Source organism: Mustela putorius, unplaced genomic scaffold, assembly GCF_011764305.1.
Source record: "Mustela putorius furo isolate JIRA1106 unplaced genomic scaffold, ASM1176430v1.1 tig00001492_pilon_pilon_pilon, whole genome shotgun sequence".
Taxonomy (NCBI): domain Eukaryota; kingdom Metazoa; phylum Chordata; class Mammalia; order Carnivora; family Mustelidae; genus Mustela; species Mustela putorius.
Window position 1 is genome coordinate 315,606 of NW_025421765.1, and position 20,479 is coordinate 336,084.

Consider the following 20,479-nt stretch of genomic DNA (forward strand, 5'->3'; position numbering starts at 1 on the left):
TCAGGAAATGGGCACCCGCCAGTTTTGTCCCTCTTTTCCAGGATGTTTTGGCATTTCAGGTTTCCTTGATTTTCAGCAACGTGACCTTTGTATTTGTTCATGTATTTACCTTCACCAGAGATTTTTATATCTTCCTATGGGTTCTACTTGCTGTCTAATGTTGTTTTATTTCCATCTGAAGGATATACTATTTTTTTAAAGATTTTATTTATTTATTTGACAGACAGAGATCACAAGCAGGCAGAGAGGAAGACAGAGAGAGAGGAGGAAGCAGGCTCCCTGCTGAGCAGAGAGCCCAACGTGGGGCTCGATCCCAGGACCCTGGGATCATGACCTGAGCCGAAGGCAGAGGCTTCAACCCACTGAGCCACCCAGGCACCCCAGATATACTATTTTTTGTGGTGAGGTCTGTGGTCAGGGATTTTATCAGATTTTGTTTATCTGAAAGCGTCTAATTTCTTTAATTGTTCCCTCAAAAATGAAGGACAATTTTGCTGGTTACAGAATTCTCAGTTGACAGCATTCTTCTTTTGGCTCTCTGAACATACCATCCCACAGCCTTCAGATCTCCAAGGCTTCTCAGATGAAATTGCCTGGCAATCTTCCTGAGGATCCCTTGCATATGATCACTCATTTCTCTCTTGCCGCTTTCTCTCTTAGCCTTTGTTTTTTGATAACTTCATTAGTGTGTTTCAGTGTGACTATCTTCGGGTTTATTCAACATGGAGTTTGTTGAATTTCTTAGGCTTACATTATTTATGTCTTTAATCCAATTTGGAAAAATTTTTACATCATTTCTTCAAATGCTCTTTCTATCCCTTTATCTCTCTTGTCTTTTCCTAGGACTCCCATAATTCTTACGCTGGCTTGGTTGAGACTGTCCCACACAACATTGATTCTCTGTTTATTTTTCTGTTTTATTTTTCACCCTACTGAAAGCTTAAGGTGCTCTCAGATCCTTTCTAAGCATACATCTTTTCTGGGCATGGACATGGTTTTCTAATTTCTCCCCTTATATGTGGTTGCTTTTGAATATCCTAATTTCCAAAAGAGTCACAACCCAGCTTCTCTAGGCCTTAGATGGTTTATTCTATATCTCCACTTGTAATCTCTTGCTCCAGGCATCTGTGAGTATAGTTCTCCTAGATTTTACAAACAGTTCCCATTACTTTTCCTGCTTGTGTTCCAAGTTATGCAAGATGGGAATGAATGCCTTGCATCAGCCTTTTGGGTATAGCAGATGTATGAAATTACTTGGGAAAAAAGTCTGTTCCTCTAATTTAAGGGGAAAATTGGGAACCAGGTTGCTACCAGCTTAAGACCAAGACTATTACCAGGTCAGGCAAGGGATAGGTTAGATGCTTGGTTTCTACAAACTTTTACTGTTTTCAGAGCTCTTATGAATTGATTCATACAACTTCTGACGTGAGCGTGTGTGTGTGTGTGTGTGTGTGTGTGTGTGTGTGTCTTGGTGTGTGTTATATGTAGAAATCAGTCCTTGGGACTTTCTACTTTGCCATTTTGCTGATAACATTGGTATATTTTTTAAAACCTAAGAAATGTTTACAGATAAACAATCTCCTTGAATATTTTTTTCTGTTCCATTTTTTTTTCACTGATAAAATTTTTTATTTCACTTTTGAATTTTTACACTTTTCCTGATTATTCCGTGTTAAGGTGGAAACTAGAACTGTTTAAAAGACATACACAAATCTAGTACATCAATAACCGGGGATTTTTCTTTTTTTTTTTTTTTTTTTTTTTTTTTTTTTTTTTTTTTTTGCTATACTATTTTCACAACCACAGGAGTGCTTGCTAGGCAATATAACCGTCACAGAAGCAAACGTGAGGCAGAATACTGGTAAGGAAAAACGAAGCAAGAAAGAGCTACCAGATATACAGACAGGCTCGTTCCACATTCACTACTGCATTTTCAAGCGCCAAGTATTAACTGCACATTTTTGTTCAGCTAGAAAGGGGGGAGGGTTTTTTTTTTTTTTTTTTTTTTTTTTTTTTTTTTTTTTTTTTTTTTTTTTTTTTTTTTCCTTTTTTTGGGTTTTAAATCAGTGCATGAATGTTTCTTTTCTCATTTCAGCAGATGGACAAACAGGCGACACTACGGCTACATGGAATGTTCAAGGGAGAGGGGGTACTGTGAGACTGGTAGGCCTGGCTATTCTGGACTCTCCCCACTGTGGTGTTCATGCAACTTCCCTGCATTATAGGGTCTTGTTCAAACAGGTCTGTGAACTTGGCTGAAGGAGCACACTTGGGAGAGCTGGTGACAGGTACTAACAAGCATTATCAGGGCTGGCTGCAACACAGGGAGAAATCATGGGTATTTAAAAACACTTTTTTGACTCAGATCTCAGTCTGACTGAAGAGCAACGAGCGTGCTGAGAAATCAGAGGAAGCCAGAACTATGTGCTGGCTCTTCTCAACTCCCCTAAAGTGAGGCCTGCAGACCAAAGTGCTTGCCATCTTCGCTCACCCCCTCCAGGCCCCCGCCCTGCCCCTATGGTGTTCAACAACAAACAGAAGACAGCAACAGAACTGAAAAGGAAAAAAAAAATGTAAAGAAGCAGGACAGACACTTCAAGAGGGAAAAGAAAAACCAAGGTCAACAGTCAAAAAGGACAGTGGGAAGAATGTCTCGATTTCAAAATTTAAAAGCCCCAAGCTAGGAAGCACCCAAAGACTTGAGTACTTCTTAAGTGAAAGGCAATCTCTACAGAACATGACTCTGAAAGGTATTACCCAGGAAACAGATAAGACCATTCATAAGATACACGGCTTTTCTCTTCTTTAGGTCTTGGTTACAAGGAAAACAGATTCCACTAATGGAGCCCAAGTTGCAAATCAGTAAGATGGCTGTGGGAAAGGGGTGTTAGTCACGGGGTCTAGGAGCACTGGGCCTTTTCATGGTGTCAAAACCCAATTATCTGCCACAAAGAGTTTCCATTTTAGGCTTCGAGTTTACGGAGAGGAAGACACTGTGGACATCTGCAGTCGTGAACTTTTGAGTGGCAACAGCTCAAACTGGCCAAGTGTCTGTACTTCCCCCCCCCCAAAACAGGCAGAACTACTGTGAGTTGCTGTCACAGGAAGGGGTCTCACTCTGCGTCCCAGCGTCACAATATAATCTCTATAACTTTCTGTACAACTTTACAATGGAACTGTTATTTCCATGACTAATTTGATTATCAGTTTAAACTTTCCAAAAAGTTACACATAATTTAGGTCTAGTTTTTCTACCAGTAAGAGTTCTGCTAAGTTACAAAACCCCATAATCACAGTGTTCAGTTTAAAAAAAAAATTCAGCACACAGTAATCCTGTCAATGTTAATCAAAATCAAAACTTCAGAATGCCGTGGTATTTATGTGACCAATCTGAGTTTTAGATACACACACCAGCTGTTTATCCCATGGACCATTTTGCTAGGCTGAGGCTGTGAAAAATTGAAAGTCGACGTACGACTTTTTTTTTTTTTTTTTATCGCACAAAGGGATATATGTGGAGGGTACAGAGTGACACTGAACAGATCACGAAGCACAACAGACATTAGTTCTCTCCCTCCCCAGCATCTCCTTCATCTCCCTGGTTTTCCGACGTCCACAGAGTGAGATTGTCCCTAAGCAGCTGCATGATCAGGGTGCTATCTTTGTAAGACTCCTCGTTCAGCGTATCCAACTCAGCAATTGCTTCATCGAATGCCGTTTTTGCCAGGCTGCAAGCCTTTTCAGGAGAGTTTAGAATCTCATAGTAGAAGACTGAGAAATTCAGTGCCAGGCCAAGTTGAATTGGGTGTGTAGGCTGCATTTCTTTCTTACTAATTTCAAACGCTTCCTGGTAAGCCTGCTGGTTTGTTTATTATCCCCAGATGCCACCTCAGAAAGATATCTAAAATAATCGCCCTTCATTTTCAAGTAGAACACCTTGCTTTCCGGTTGTGTGGCATTGGGAATAAGATATTTGTCCAACAGCTCCAGAACGTCATTGCAGATGTCCTGCAGCTCGGCCTCGATCTTCTCCCGGTACTCTTTGCCCATCTGCTGCTTCTTCTCATTCCTCTCTGATTTCTGCTCAGTGCTGGAGATGACGCGCCAGGAGGAGCGGCGGGCGCCCACCACGTTCTTGTAGGCGACAGAGAGCAGATTTCTCTCCTCGTTGGAGAGTTCGTGCCCCTGTTCCGTGACGGCCTTCATGGCTGCGGCCATGTCGTCATAGCGCTCGGCCTGCTCGGCAAGTTTGGCCTTCTGTACCAGCTCACTTTTATCCATGGTCGTTCCCGGGGGAGGGCAACAGGAGGAAAAGACGCTTGTGAGCGAAGCTCCGAGCGCGGTGACCGCTTCCTTCCCAAGCCCACTCCTCAGGCGGCAGCGGCGGCGGCTGCACTGGCGGCGACGGCAGCAGCTACCCCGGCTCGGGAATCGGCGGCGGCGGTGGCGGCAACTCCACTTCCCTCTGTTCCATTTTTATTCCCTTCTATTTGGACTCTAACTGCACATATACCGGGAACTTTGGGTAAGTCCCACGTGTCTCTCCTGTTCTTTTCTATTCTTGGTTTTCTCTGTGTTATACTGTGGACATTTTCTATTGACCAGTTCAAGAATCTTAGTCTATCCAATCCTTTCTTAAACCCATCCATCTTGTTCTTAATTTCACATACATATTTTTCAGTTATAAGCTATGGCTTTTGCTTATATATAATGTCTAAATCTCTGGTAAAAATTCTCATTCATTTTGTGTCCATTCTCTTTTTTTCTTCAGCATATTAATCACAATTATTACAATGTCTGCTAAGGTTATTTTCTGGATTATCTGTCAGACTTGCTTTTTAGAGTTTTATTATCTTGTTTATTTCTTGTTGGTTTTAGCCGTACTGTATTACCTCCTTGCATGTCTTGTAATTTTTAACTGCATGCAACATATTTCAGACAAAAGAGCCTTTGAGGGTCCAGATGGCATCTTCCACCACTTGTCCATCTCCCCCATTAGGCAAAAACAGTAAGTGGTTGGTAACATCCATCTAATCTCTAAATTTCAGCTTAGGTAAGTTTCAGTTTCCCTCTCCTTCATCTCTCCTTTTCAGGTGGGGCCCTCAATAGCTTCTAACTGAAAGATTCATGGGTCTTCCAACAACATAGCCTTAAAGTGGATATTCTAGAATTAAAAAGTATAATATCTAAAATGAAAACACAGAAGATGAGTTTAAGAGACCCACTTTTGTCCTCTAAAGATTTTCAGCTCAGTCTTTAGTCTATCAGCCAACAGCTTCGACATTTGACAAGTGGAATTCCATCTGATTTTAGATTAGATATAGACAGAGAAAGAACATCACTCCCATCCTTAAAATAAGAAAAAAAGCTATAAAGCTGAAAGTTGACTAATTTCTATGAGACCATGAAAGAACCAAAGTCACAGCTACAGAGACAGGTGCCTGCAGGAAGAACAGCCCCAGAGCATTTGCTTCCCTGAGACAGAAGTGGCCAAATGTCATATAAACAAATAGAAATATCAAACAAGAAAAATTTTAACAAGTTGTTGAAGCATGGACTTTACTGGGAGTGTGAAGCCCCTGGAGACCACTGCTATAAAGGAGGAATTTCACCCTCTTACAGGTTTTTCCTCTAGGAACCCCGCCTAACAACCACAGGGAAGATGGGGAAAATGCTAAGAAAGAAAGGTAATGGCTGAGGGAGAAGCAGCCTTGGCCAGCGCTCCACCCAGACCCATCCCCCCTTATTTTCCCTAAAACACAAAGGCCTTAGCCTACAGAAGAAAGATCAATTAAATCATAGTCTGAGTCCTGGGAAAAGGAAATGGAGACGACCACTGAAAATCTACCTTCCCCCATATCTTTCAAAGTGGATAAGAGCCCCAACCTGCAGAAGGCACAGTGGCAAATCCACAGGCTGGGGGTGCATAATGGAAACCCATTCAGCGTGAAGGAGGGAAAAAGGAAGCTCTATTTCAGGAAGAAGTGTAGGAACAATAGTGACATCCATATTCTTAAGACCAAGGTTCAATCTCTTAAAAAAAAAAAAAAAAATCCTTAAAAAAATGGGATTGCCTGAAGCTGAGATTTAATTAGAAAATCAGAGAATTTTACCAACCAAATTTCATCCCCAGCAGCACACTAACTAGCCAAGTGTAAAAATATCAATGGATATAGCAGAAAGCACAAGAGTATTGGTCTTTCCGGAAGTTCAAATTAAAAACACGATGAGATGCCACAATCAGCACTGCTAAAACAAAAACAATAAATGTCTTACGTGAACCTTTATAATTGCCATTCAAGCTGACAAAGAATGTAAACAGCCAAGATGTCCTTGAGCAAATGAAAGGATAAACACGCTGGACACCTTGTGTACTGGGCTGCGACTCAGAAAAAAAGACACGGTGAGCTGCTGAGTCACAAAACAACATGGCTGGGGGACTTTGGGCAATGCCTGCTTCCTAAGGATTGTGAGGTTTGTGCACATTTTACTGCCTTTCAGGAGATTTGGGGAATATGCCTTTTACTGTGTGGTGTAGAAATCAGCAAACGCTTTCTGGGGTCCCCTATACTCTCCAATTTATGATTTCAGCTCATGTGACTACTAAAATTTTTGTTAGTTTTATTTTCTTTCTGCATCCCAGCCTTTGCTGACAACAGGGGAAATAACAACTACTTGTTATTTGTTCTTTCCCGAAGTCTGCCGTCCTTGAAGTTTTAGCTCATTCAGTACTGCTGTTTCTACCTGCATCTCATGCCTTCAGACACATAACTTTTCATGGTTTATTCTACTTTTCCTAGTTGTGATTAGTGAAGATCTGCCATGAGTAACTCTCTCATCCAGGAACATACATTTCTTTTTTTTTTTTTTTAATTTCTTTTCACGTAACAGTATTCATTGTTTTTGCACCACACCCAGTGCTCCATGCAATCCGTGCACTCTCTAATACCCACCACCTGGTTCCCCTTCAAAACCCTCAGATTGCTTTTCAGAGTTCATAGTCTCTCATGATTCACCTCCCCTTCCAATTTCCCTTAACTCCCTTCTCCTCTCCATCTCCCCTTGTCCTCCACGTTATTTGTTATGCTCCACAAATAAGTGAAACCATATGATAATTGACTCTCTCTGCTTGACTTATTTCACTCAGCATAATCTCTTCCAGTCCCGTCCATGTTGCTACAAAAGTTGGGTATTCGTCTTTTCTGATGGAGGCATAATACTCTATAGTGTATATGGACCACATCTTCCTTATCCATTCATCCATTAAAGGGCATCTTGGTTCTTTCCACAGTTTGGCAACCGTGGCCATTGCTGCTATATACATTGGGGTACAGATGGCCTTTCTTTTCACTACATCTGTATCTTTGGGGTAAATACCCAGGAGTGCAATGGCAGGGTCATACGGAAGCTCTATTTTTAATTTCTTGAGGAATCTCCACACTGTTCTTCAAAGAGGCTGCACCAACTTGCATTCCCACCAACAGTGGAAGAGGGTTCCCCTTTCTCCACATTCCCTCCAACACATGTTGTTTCCTGTCTTGCTAATTTTGGCTATTCTAACTGGTGTAAGGTGCTATCTCAATGTGGTTTTAATTTGAATCTCCCTGAGGGCTAGTGATGATGAACATTTTTTCATGTGTCTGATAGCCACTTGTATGTCTTCATTGGAGAAGTGTCTGTTCATATCTTCTGTCCATTATTTGATATGATTGTCTGTTTTGTGTGTGTTGAGTTTGAGGAATTCTTTATAGATCCTGGACATCAACCTTTTGTCTGTACTGTAATTTGCAAATATCTTCTCCCATTCCATGGGTTGCCTTTTTGTTTTGTTGACTATTTCCTTTGCTGCACAGAAGCTTTTGATCTTGATGAAGTCCCAAAAGTTCATCTTCAATCCTAATTATTTTCAAGAAAAGCTAAATTTCAAATCAAAACACAATCTGTATTTTGATTCCAATATTAAGTACGATTATTTATTGGATGCTTTCTTTAGAAACTCACTTGATATCGTACTGTTCAGAGGACCCAATTAATGGAGATTATAGTTGGTGGAAAAAGTGATTAACAGCCATTTATTAATGAATTTTGAAAATAGCATGGAGAGTTCTCTGAACTAGTTAAAGAATCCAAAATTGGGGAGCAGCAGTGTAACTCAGTCGGTTGTGTCTGACCCTTGATCTCAGCTCAGGTCTTGACATCAGGGTGGTGAGTTCAAACCCCCTCTTGGGCTCCACTGGGTGTGGAGTCTGCTTAAAAAAAAAAAAAAAGAATTAAAATTGGACTATCTGACTCAGGAAAAAAAAAAAAGAGGATATTAAAAATGTAATATGAGTGGCTCACATCTCAAATTATTTCTATTAAAGTCTAGCGAAAATAAGCCAAAAACAGTTTATCTACTTAATGTATCATAGACATCGCTTAACAAACAAATGCTTGGTGAAAAGCCAATATAAAGGGGTGCCTAGGTGGCTCAGTGGGTTAAAGCCTCTGCCTTCAGTTCAGGTCATGATCTCAGGGTCCTGGAATGGAGCCCCCCATCCAGCTTTCTACTGGGTAGGGAGACTTCTTCCCCCTCTCTCTCTGCCTGCCTCTCTGCCTACTTGTGATCTCTGTCTGTCAAATAAATAAATAAAATCTTATAAAAAAAAGAGAAAAGCAAATATAAATAATGAGAAGGGGATCAATAATGCCAATATCTTCTCTATACTCACATATTTTTCATGCTATGAAGTACAGAAAAAACGTCCTTGATTTACTGTAAGAAAGATGTTAAAACCTTGAGCAAAGGGGTGCACGACGTCTCTCCTGCTCCTCACTTGAGCCTGCGGCAGGTGCGAGGCTGCCCGTGCACTGGGACCGTCTGGCTGCAACGGCTGGAATAGCTCATGGACCGTAGGCTCGAGGGAGCCGAGTTGTCTCTGCTGCAGCAAGCATGCAGGAGGTGGGCTGCATCTCCATGGAGCAGTCGGTATGGACTAATTCCCTTACCCTCTGTGGTCTGGCGTGACACCAGCACCCCCGCCGTCGCTGTTCCTGGACCAGAACCACCTGCGGGCCTGGCCTCTGCCCGGGGCGGGTTGACAGGGCAGTCCCACCCCTGGCAGTCTCTCTACACCCACAAGTAAGACATACTCAGGTCAGGACAGGAATGTTGACTTGGGAAAACCTACCAAGTGGGATCTGGAATCCAAAGAGGGGGTCCAAGTTTCAGTCCTGCAAATGCCCGACACTGGTACCTTGGCCATGGTGGAGTCTGGGACCTGTAAACTGTTATATGGCAAACACTGAAACGTGAACCCCATTTAGTCCCAGGTGGGGACCTGGTCCCTTCCGTCTGATTTGGCTTTTTGCTAAAAGATCAAGAACTCTGAAGTAATATGGATTTTCCCCATCTATAATTTTTAAAACCTTGTTTCTGATTCTAAAAGTTCTTCATGGTTATAGGAAAATATTTGGGAAATACAAAATGATTTAGGCAGAAACATATGCCCTTCAAAACCCCAACTCTGGTAAATGAGGAGTTAAAGTCTTGGTACATTTACTTCCAAAGTGCTTCAAGTTCATTTCCTTACCATCTTAGCACAGCTTTCTATATTGGACATACTTGTAATTAACACCACCAAAGTCTGAATGTGACAGCATTGAGAAGTGGGAATGGGGATTCAACTCCATTCAGGCAAGCCTCTGTGCTAGCTGAAGGAACTAAGGGGGTGCCTAGGGGACCATCTGCCCCCACCCTCACTTGCCTGAGCATCTGGGTCAGGGACAGGCTCTTGGAGCACAGTGAGGATGCCTAGCTGTGTCCACAGTAAGCAGGAAGGAGTGTGGAGATCCCTCACACCTGCACTCTGGGGTCTCACACTCTGGGTTTCCCTGGGGAGAATGCTTTCTGCAACCCACCTGGAGTTCTCATCTCCCTGCCTCAGCTGCCTATTGAAGAGAACCCAACCAGGTGGGTCACGGCACATTTTTCTAATTAGATTTCCAGACTGCTCAACAAATGTTGAGTCAACAAGCATAATCTTAAAATTCCTCTTTATAAAAATTGAGGTCGTGACCACTGGTGGTTCTGACCTGTGCCTGGCAGAGTCCTTTCCTTTCCTATCTGCTTCCTCACCTCCACCACTGTTCCTGCCACTGACAGGGCTTCCCTCCCCACGGATGCAGCTCCCTGTCCCAGGGATGGCTCCCTCCTCCTGGAGGAACCCCTCTCCATCGTCAGCTAACATCCAAGGACACATCCAAGGACACTGTCTTAGAGGACACATTAAATTTAATATCTTTATCTTAGAAGAAAACATAAAAATATATCTTCATGATTGGGGCAGGCAATGACTTCTTAGATATGACACACAAAAGAAATGAAGAAAAAGAGGTAAATTGGGCTTCATCAAAATTAAAAACCTTTGGGATGCTATCAAATAATTAGTATTATTAAATAAAGTAGAGACAAACCACAGAATGGGAGAAAATATTTACAAAGCATATATCTGATAAGAGACTTCTCTCCAGAATATGTAAGATCTCATACAAGTCAATAATAAGATAACTAAACCAATGGGAAATGGGCAAAGGATGTGTATAGACCTCGCTCGAAGGAAAATATACAAACGGTAACTGGCACACACACACAAAAATGTGCAAAATCATTAGTCATTAGGGAAATGCAAGCCATAATGAGATAAAACAATAATGAGATACCACTGGAGACACACTAGGATAGCTAAAATAAAAAGAAAGAAGCAGGTGTTGGTGAGGGTATGAAGAGATGAGATCCCTTATATGTTGCAGCAGGAATATAAAATGATGCATCTGCTTCAGAAAACAGTTTGTTCCTCAGGATGTTAAACACAGATTTATCACAGGATGCAGCAGCCCCACTGGTAAACGTGTCCCCAAGAGGAGTGAGAACAGAGGACCACAGGAAAACCTGCACATGAATGTTCACATCAGCATTGTCTATAAGGGCCCCAAAGTGGAAACAACCCAGTGTCCATCAACTGCTGAAGGCATACAGAAAATACAGTATACCCTCCAGTGAAATATTCAGTGTAAGAAGTACTGATGTATCCTACCATGTGGGCAGGCCCTGAAAAATACTATGCCAAGCAAGAGAATCCAGTCAAAAAAAGATCGTATGTTCTACGATTCCACTTGCACCAAGTTTCCAGAAGAGGAAAATGTCCAGAGACAGAAAGTGTGCTAATAATATTACTAAGGAGTAATAGTGAACACGGGACAGGGGGAAGCATAGAGGATATGGCGTACCTGCCCATGAGTGTAAACTTCCTTGGGAAAGAAATGAGAATGTTCTCAAATTAGAGTGTTGTGGTGGTTTCGCACCCTGTAACTGTACTTGAAGAACACCGTGCACTTTAAGTGGGTGAATTTTATGGTATGTGAATTTTGTCTATTACAGTTTTAATTTGGCTTTTCCCACCAGAAACTAATATTTAGAAGAGCTGCCCTTTCCATCTGCTACTTTAGCAAATCAAGTCTCAAGACGTCTGTGGTCCTCAGGAACAATTCATTAAGAAATTACCACACCCTGCCCAGCACTGTCAGCAATAAGTTATCTTTTGGAGAGCCATGCACTTATGGTTAAATCCATAACAATTTAAGGAGATAAAATAAGAAGAATAAAGGGAGATCAATAGTTCTACAATTATCCGCAGAGCTGCAGCATAATTATATTCCAGACATCTACACCCTTAATGGACTTCTGATAAGAAGCTATGGATTAATAGTCCACATTAACTTGGGCTGAGTTGTAGAAGAAAATCTGCATTTATAATTGTGTCACTTTTGCCTGTTTTGCAGAATTCTATTCTAGACTGAAGTGCACTATGAAAAGATACATCTGTAATCAACCATCATTGAGAAGAAACATGAAAGAAACGACCTCATTTACACAACAAGATCAATAACAAAAAAATCAAAAGATATGATAAGAAGTTTTTGAAGTCATGTACAAAGCCTATGTGAGGAAAACTATTCAACACAAGGTAGGTCTTCTTCATTCTGTTTATTCAATTTCTTTTTAGTCATGATATCTAATGCTTTGAAATTTCAAGTGATATTTAATAACTTTAAAAAAGGACTTTTTAAATTTATTAAAATTTAAAATTTATTATTAAATTTAAAATTTATTAAAATTTTAAATTTACAATTTCCATCTGTAACAAACATGACCTAAGTTAAGATGCACAGCTCTCAAAGTACATTTCAATAAATACTTTTCCTTCCTGGACTGTCCACTCTGAGGGACTCATAGAACTTTAGACCCAAAGTGTATCAGAAGTGACAGTACAATTTAAAAGGCATGCATTACTTGATAGATATTTTATGAAGACTATTTCTTTTCATCTCCATAAGAGCTCTAAAAAGAAGACAGTATTTCCACTATGTGAGCAAGAAAGCTACTTGGAAGAAATTACCAAGGATTTGGAAGCTCTGCTCCTGGGCGATGAACTCAGATCTGCCTGTCCCAAAGTCCCTATTCTTCCCACTTTCCACTGTCTGTTGGTGCATTAATCTAATAAATAGTACGGAAAATATGAAAGAGGAGAGCTTTGCTTCTAGGCTCGTTAGATCCTGAGGAAGATTTTCTGTTTTCATTGGTTCTTACTACTTAATCTTTCAGATCTGAATTGTAAATGTAGACTTCTTATCTTCACTATGAAGTTATAGACAGTTTGTGAGCAAAATCAGTACTTCTACATTGTATCTTTTGAAGTGCCTAGAACGAAGATGACAAAAGAATAGACTTGACAGATGCAGAGAAGTCTTTCAAGGAATATGGGTAGAAGGTAAAAGGAATCGATAATAATTTGACCAGAAAAATCTGTCTTAAACAACAGATTTTGTGAGATATACTCAGTGTAATTGAAATGTCAGTTATCCTTAAATTAATATAAACATTTGAAGGGATCCCAGTTAAAACACCAACAGTTTTTGATCTCCCATTTTTGTTTTAGTGAGTGGTGAGGTCCTCTAGTCAAGCCAATTCCAACCTATTTGGAAATAGACCAAAAAATTTTCACAAAACTCTGAACAACAGAGAGTGACATTGCCTACCAGGTAGTGAACATTTGCCCCCCTGTCCTGTGTGCAAAATGCCTTCGTCCTATCCCAATGTTCCCCCAAAGTCCTAACCCATTCTAGCATCACCTGTAAGTTCCAAATCTCATCCTCTAAATCATCCACGTCAAGCAGGAGTATGACTCTGAGTAGAGGCCACACTCAGAAAGACTCCATCCGTGGACCTGTGAAGAGAGAAAATAGCTATCTTTTTCCAGAATAGCATGGTAAGGCAGGTACAGGATAGACATTCCATTTTCCATAGAGGGAAACTGAGAGGAGTATAGGGGTCACCAAGTGAGTCCAAACTCAGCAGAGCAAGTTCCATTAAGTCTTGGAAGATCCTCTGAGTCTTCGTGCCTTGTCCCCAGGGCTTTTGGGGTGGCCCTGCTGGCCTGGCCTTGAGGCTCTCTGACCTCTGTCTCCATGTCCACATGTGTGTCTTTGGAGTCATTCTTCCTTGTTCCTGAAGGACAGCCTGTGTTTTCCCGCAGGTAGCTATGGAAGCCCAGTTCCTGCTTCTAGAATCTCACAGGTTTTGGATAGCCTCCCTTCATTTATTCCTGTCTCTGTTCCTTAAGGAGAAGCTGGTGGTGTTTCTGCTGATAGAACATTCCGTGAAACCGTGCTGGTCTGTGGTGTACATTGTGGGGCACCCATGCCGTTAAACTCCTCCGGCCAAACCCCATCTCTGCTCCTGGCTCTGCTGAGATGTCTGAGTGGGTCCATGGGGCCCCAGATCATGTCTTCAGCAGAAGATTGCCCAGCCTCACACTTGGCCCTCTCTCCTGAGCATCCTTCATCAGCCATGGATGGCCTTGTTTTCCCACTCCCAACTGGGATTGGCTTGGGACTAACCCAGTCAAGCACTAGTCTGTCTTTGCTGAGCAACCCCTCCTCAATTTATCTCCTTATTCACACATTGCTACGAGCTGAGTGGAGTCCTGCTTGGAAATCTCTTCAGTTATCCTCAGGATCTCCTCAGCTAAATCTCAGCTACACCTCTTTCAGATCTGAATTGTAAATGTAGACTTCTTATCTTCACTATGAAGTTATAGACAGTTTGTGAGCAAAATCAGTACTTCTACATTGTATCTTTTGAAGTGCCTAGAACGAAGATGACAAAAGAATAGACTTGACATCCCTTTGCCATCGTAAATTGTTTTCCACTGGACAAAAGAACACAATTCAGTTGAGTTTTCCGCCACTTTGCAACGAAGATGAACTTTTCTCCAATTTCGGATAACATGTTCCTCCTTTCCTTTTAAGACCTCACCAGAAGCACCTTTAACATTTGTATTTCTGCCAAGATTCTGGTCATCAACAACTCAATGTTCACAATGAGAAACTTTCTCTGCCATGCTTCTTCCCGAGTTGTCACCAGAATCCCCCTTAACATCCATTCTTCCTTCCCAGTTCAGAAGCCACTTTCCTCAGGCACTGCCATAACAAACAGTCACAAACTTGGTACCTGAACAGAAGTGTTAAGGTTTTGATAGGATTAGGGCAAGCTGTTCCTTCTGGAGGCTCTGAGGCAATCATTTGCTCCACACTCTCTCATGGTTTCTGGGGGCTGCCAGCAACCCTTGACATTTCTTGAACTGTTATTTGTTGTTGTTTTTTTAAGTAAGCAGAGAGGCAGGCAGAGAGAGGAGGAAGCAGGCTCCCCACGGAGCAGAAAGCCTGATGTGGGGCTCGATGCCAGGACCCTGGGATCATGACCTGAGCCAAAGGCAGAGGCTTTAACCCACTGAGCCACCCAGGTGCCCCTGTTGAACTGTTGATACATCACTCCCATCTCTGCCCCTGTCTCCACGTGGCATTCTCTTTTGTGGCAAACATTTTTTCCCATTTTTTTTTTTTTTACATTCACTATTTAAAGTATACTTCTTACAGAGAGAAGGGCCGCAAAATACAACCACATTTTACAGTTAATTTGCAAATGGAAAGTGTTAATTAAAATTTAAGGCTCTCGAAGTTTCTAATTAGCCTGTAAAATTCATTCTGCTATTGGGGTTTGAGTTTTTATTTCTTTTCTTGGTTGTATCTCTAATTATAGACTGTAAACTAAAAATTGGGTTTGTTTTTTTTTATTTCACAAGAGCATTTTAAAAGAAAATCACCAAAGTTTTAAAAATGTAAATGGCTTCCTAAGATTCAGTTGATGCAAATACTATTAGATAATTTGGTTTCACTGTGAAGTGAAAACTTCTAACAGAAATGGCTGAGCTTTTAATTATGAATTGGAATTTAAGGAAAATAATCTCAAATATTGATTAGATTTAGTTAAATCATGGGCATAATTCCATCAGTTGGTGATAATACACAAATTTCATATTTTTTATCCAAGTAGCACAAGAATATGGCAAAAAGTGTGGGTTACCACTCTATTTTTATAAAAAGATTCATTTATTTATTTGAGAGCAAGGAGAGAGGGGTGGGGGGAGGGGCAGGGGGAAAGGGAGAAAGAATCCTGAGCAGACTCCCCAATGGGCACAGAGTCTAAGGCAGGGCTGGATCCCATGACCTGTGATCCTGACCTGAGCAGAAATCAAGAGCTGGATGCTTGATGGACTGAGCCCCCTGGGCGTCCCCTCCATTTTTTGAATATACATCCAGGACTGGTTTTTAAGATCACAGTCTTGCAGAATAGGCAAGAAGCTGAAATAATGACTGAGTCAGAAATTAAGGCAACAGCAATTCATTGACTGGTCCCCATACATCAAGCACATTGATGTCCCTCGTCACAGCAGTGCTGACCCTTACTACTTCATTTTTTACCACATTCATATGTACCTAGATAACACAGCATCCAGAGCCGGTAGATGTATCTACATCCTGAAGGCACCGAATTTTAGCATACAACTCAGTAATGCCTAGTCACTCTGGAGGGCTGTCAATATGACCACTGTCCCGTTTGAAAGCATTTCCAAAGAGGCTCACACTCCCGTGCTGTTGGCTTCATTCCCACTCCAAGCCGAAGTGAGGGCTAATGTACTTCCTGTCTCTACAGGCTTGCCTTTTACAGACATTTCATATAAATGGAATTTCACAATCTGTGCTTTTTAAAAATGTACTTAGCCTGATATGTTTTGAGGTTCATCTCCATTGCAGGATGGATGCGCACTTGGATTATTTCTACTTTTTGGCTCTTCTAAATCATGCTGCCATGAACATTCATGCACACATCTCTGTACAGACACATATTTTCATTTATCTTGGATGGATATTCAGGAAAGTCATTGCTGGGTGATCTAGTAAATTTACATGTTCATTTTCAAATAACTTTCAGATTGTTTTCCACGGTGGCTGCACCTTTTTGTGTTCCCATGAGCAATGAATGAGGGTTCCAATTTCTCCTCAGCTTCTCCAACACTCATTCTTGACTTATATTTTTTTCACTTTATTTTTTTTTAAGTTTTTTATCTACTTATTTGACAGAGAGAAAGAGAGCACAAGCTGGGGAGCAGAAGGAAGAGAGAGAAACAGACTCCTCTCTGAGCAGAGAGCCCAATGTGAGGCTTGATCCCAGAATCCAGGATCATGACCTGAGAAGGCAGACGCTTCATCCACTGAGCCACCCAGGTGCCCCTGTCTTTTTTGCTGTGGTCATCCTTGTAATTATGAAGTGACATCTCATTGTGGTTTTAATTTTCATTTCTCTGATGGGTAATAATATTGAGAATTCTGCCTTGGGCTCATTGGCCATTCTATATACATATGCGTTGATGAAATGTCTATTCAAATTTTTAGCTTATATTTTATTGCCTTTTTGTCTTGTTGACAAAAAGGCAGTAAAATGTGTTTTAATTAGTCAATTCATTGACTAATTGAGCTGCAAGCTTTTAGAATCTATTTGGGATGCAAGTATTTTATCATACATATGTTTTCAACATTTTTTCTTCCCATCTAGGACTTGATTTTCACTTATTAATGGTGCTCTTGAAGTTCAAAATGTTTTCATTTTTATGAATGCGAATTTGTCTTTAATCATATGTGTTCTTGGGGTTGTAGTAAGACTGTCTAACCTTAGTCCCTACTCTGCTGAAAGTGGAAACTGAAGTTTCATGTGGCCCGGGAGATGCTCAAGGGCACGCATGTGTTCACAGGCAGGAAGTTGTCTCTATGCCATCTCTCTCCTCTGTGCTCACTGCTACCAGGATTCAATTCCTGGGAGCCCAGATGGGGGACATCTGACCCTGGGCCTGCGATTTCCCCAGTGGTGGACATATTTTGAGTGACCCAAGCCCAGGAAGAAGGAACAGACCTGTCTAGCCAGAAAACACCTCAAGCTTCTTCTGTACCATGTGAAATAAATGTTTTGTGAGCAAATACATCCTATAAGAAAGTTTCTGATAATCCCTTCATCACTCTAAAGTAAAATGAACAATGCTCTTCTCTGATTTTAAGATACAAAAAGTATAAATGTAAGTTAAAAAATTGGCCTTTAAACCTTTTTTTAAAATCTTCTATATAAACAAACTCTAGGCGTGCCTGGCTCAGTCAGTTGAACACTGGGCTCTTGATTTTGGCTCAGGTCAAGATCTCAGGGTCATGAGATGGAGTCCCTCGCCAGACTCTGTGTGGGGATGGACTCTGCTTCTCTATCTCTCTCTGCCCTTCCCCCAACTCACAAGTCTCTCTCTCTCTAAAATAAATAAATAAATCTTTAAAACTTTTCTATAGGAAAACCAGGGGACCAACTGTTAAGTTTAAAGTAATCAAAAATTTCAACTGCATTACCCAAATTATTATAATGTGCCAATAATTAAGGTCAGTCACAGTGTATGTTGGTTTAATGTTAAAACTAACTAGAGACTTTATGAAGAATACGTGGAGGAGACTAGCTCATGTTGTGAATTTAAGAAGCATTTCAAATATGTCCTTGTGGAAGGCGGCCTCGAAAGTGACCCCAATGACCCCTACCTGCTTGTATCCCCACCCCCTGAAATCCCCCCACGTCTTGGACATGGGCTAGGCTGAATGACCTGCTTCTAACAAATACACAGCAGAAGCACACACACAACACTCACAACACTGCCAACGCAGGTGACAACATTATGTCAGCATGCCCCTGGCCCTCCCTCTCTTGAGCACTTGCTCTGGAAGAAGCCAGCGGCCATGTTGTGAGCTGCCCCACTGACATGCCACGTAGTAAGGCCCTGGTGTCTCTGGCACACAGCCAGAAAGCACCTGGGGCCAAGGAGTACCAGTCTCCAGTCCTAGGAGTGATCAGGTCTCTAAAGGGATCCTCATCTTTGAACCAACAGGAAAAAGTCCTATCCTTTAAGTCTGTATGACTTTTGGATAAACCACATATTCAAATTAAGTGGAGTTCAATCAGACCAGGAGCAGGCGAGAGGACTTTAAGTATTGCATCATGATCCAAGCATGCTACAGGTAAGGGCTAATGAGAAGTGCTTTACAGTGGGTTCAATACCACTCAGAGCACACTGGTTCTCTACGATCAGGCAGGTCCAGGAACAGCCTTCCCTGGCTCCTCTTGAGAAATGTGGTATTGTCGGAGTCTTGCCAGTGTCCAGATTGTAGAAGAGCTGAGGTGAAGGGCGTGAGGCTGAGGGCTGGTCCACCAATTCCTTGGGTTCAAGGATGAGAAGGGCAGAGCCTGTGTGAAGGGCTGTGGGCACAGGGGCCGTTCTGATGGATCAGGACTTGAAGGAGCTCAAATGAGAAGTTCTCAGGAGAAGGGAAGGATTGAAACAAATTTTCCCTTCCTCCCCCAATGAAGATGTGTGTCTCTCTTCTTATTTCTTCATGTTTCTGAAAAGATTTTGAGTTGTTTTTCATTTATGCTGCAAAGGCAAATTTTCTGTCAAATAAAAATGTGAACTGAGAAAATTAATAACTAAGAGAAAAGGGGTGAGGTGGGAAGGGGTCTGCACAGAATGACCTGCAGGCTCAGGCTGACCTGCTGTTTTACTATCTCACAATTCAGTCCTGAGGGAGGTTCTGGGGCCTTGGAGGCATTTTGCTGTCCTCTCCAACTGCAGACAACTTTCATCATCTTTCCCTTCTTCTACGTACTTCAGTCCTCCCCGTGTTATGGTCAGAGACAGCCCCATTTCTAGATTTCTAGAGTGGAGTCATCTGATTGTTTCCATTTACTCATGCCCTTTATTCAGCTGTCCTGTTTGCCCTTAACTCCCCATGGCCTGACCCCTACAGAAGCCGAGACCATGGAGGATGACATCAGGAGGAGCTTAGTGAGGACCAGGCCTAGGAAATACCACTGGATCAAAGGAGGAGGTTTTGGGTAACACTTCAGAGAGGAACCCCTGGAAAGGGCCGTGAGGAGGGGGAGTATCAATGCCCTGTAAGATACTATCACTCTGGCTATTCAACATGAATATCTACAATCCCCATAGTTGTGTTATGAAAAAGGAGCATATTGTACAAACACGTATAGAGAATTGTTTTACTGCATTTCTACTATACATATAAAAATTCTATTTAAAATTCTATGAGCACAATTATATATTTTAATTTTCTTTTCAGTAATGTGTATTTTAGCTCCTTAAAAGTACTTTTTCTAGGGGCACCTGGGTGGCTCAGTTGGTTAAGCATCTGACTTTTGGTTTCAGCTCAGGTCATGATCTCATGGTCGTGGGATTGTGCCCCGATTCGGTCTCTGTGCTCAGAGGGGTCTGCTTGAAGTTTCTCTCTCCTTCTCCCTCTGCCACTCCAGCTCATGCTCTCTCTCTCTTTCAAATAAAAAAATTTTAAAACCAAATGAAACCAAATAAAACAAAACCTTTTCTGGCTACTGTACACATGCCCCAAGGTTGTTAACCCAGAGAGCCACTGGCCTGAAGCCACACATGTTTGGTCTGATGCACCACTGCCTTTCAGCTCTTGTGGACTCAATTCTCCCATCTATTTTTCAGGGTCACAGATTCTAAGAGGCTTTGCCACAACATCCCAGGGTCCCAGAGTAGCCACATCACAGCATGACATCCATATGTATGGAGACAACCACAGTTCAACTCCAGAAAAAAGAGTCACAGGGCATGTATCAAGGAAGAAATAGAATTTTATGTTTGCATTTTAAGTTTAGGAACCATCAGAAGTACTTGTATTGGTACTGGCTTGTTGTCAACAGAGTAACAGGGAGACAGCAGAGAAACCCTATTTCAAAAGCTAAAAATATCACTAAATCCTTAAGATGTTATGAAATAAAGCTTTGATTCTGGTACACACAGCAGCCCCTGGAATGTTTCCTGTGCCCTGCATAATACTTTCTAGCAGATAGGGCTTACTTTTTGGTGTTGTTATTAGTTACGTTCCTTTTCCCTAGTTTTTGGTTGACTTTATTATTTTGCTTTATTTTTAAAGCTTACAAAATGAAGGGTATAAGCCATGCAGAAGATGTAAGGGATAA

General features: G+C 41.6%; 1 protein-coding gene across 1 annotated transcript; it reads right to left on the minus strand.

The window, feature by feature from the left end:
* Nucleotides 1-1,614: 1,614 nt before the first annotated feature.
* LOC123394114 (14-3-3 protein beta/alpha-like) lies at nt 1,615-4,457 on the minus strand. The gene is given in 2 exon segments (XM_045087794.1): nt 1,615-3,864; nt 3,867-4,457. Coding segments are annotated over 2 exon segments (717 nt in total). The 5' UTR covers nt 4,282-4,457; the 3' UTR covers nt 1,615-3,562.
* Nucleotides 4,458-20,479: the final 16,022 nt, after the last annotated feature.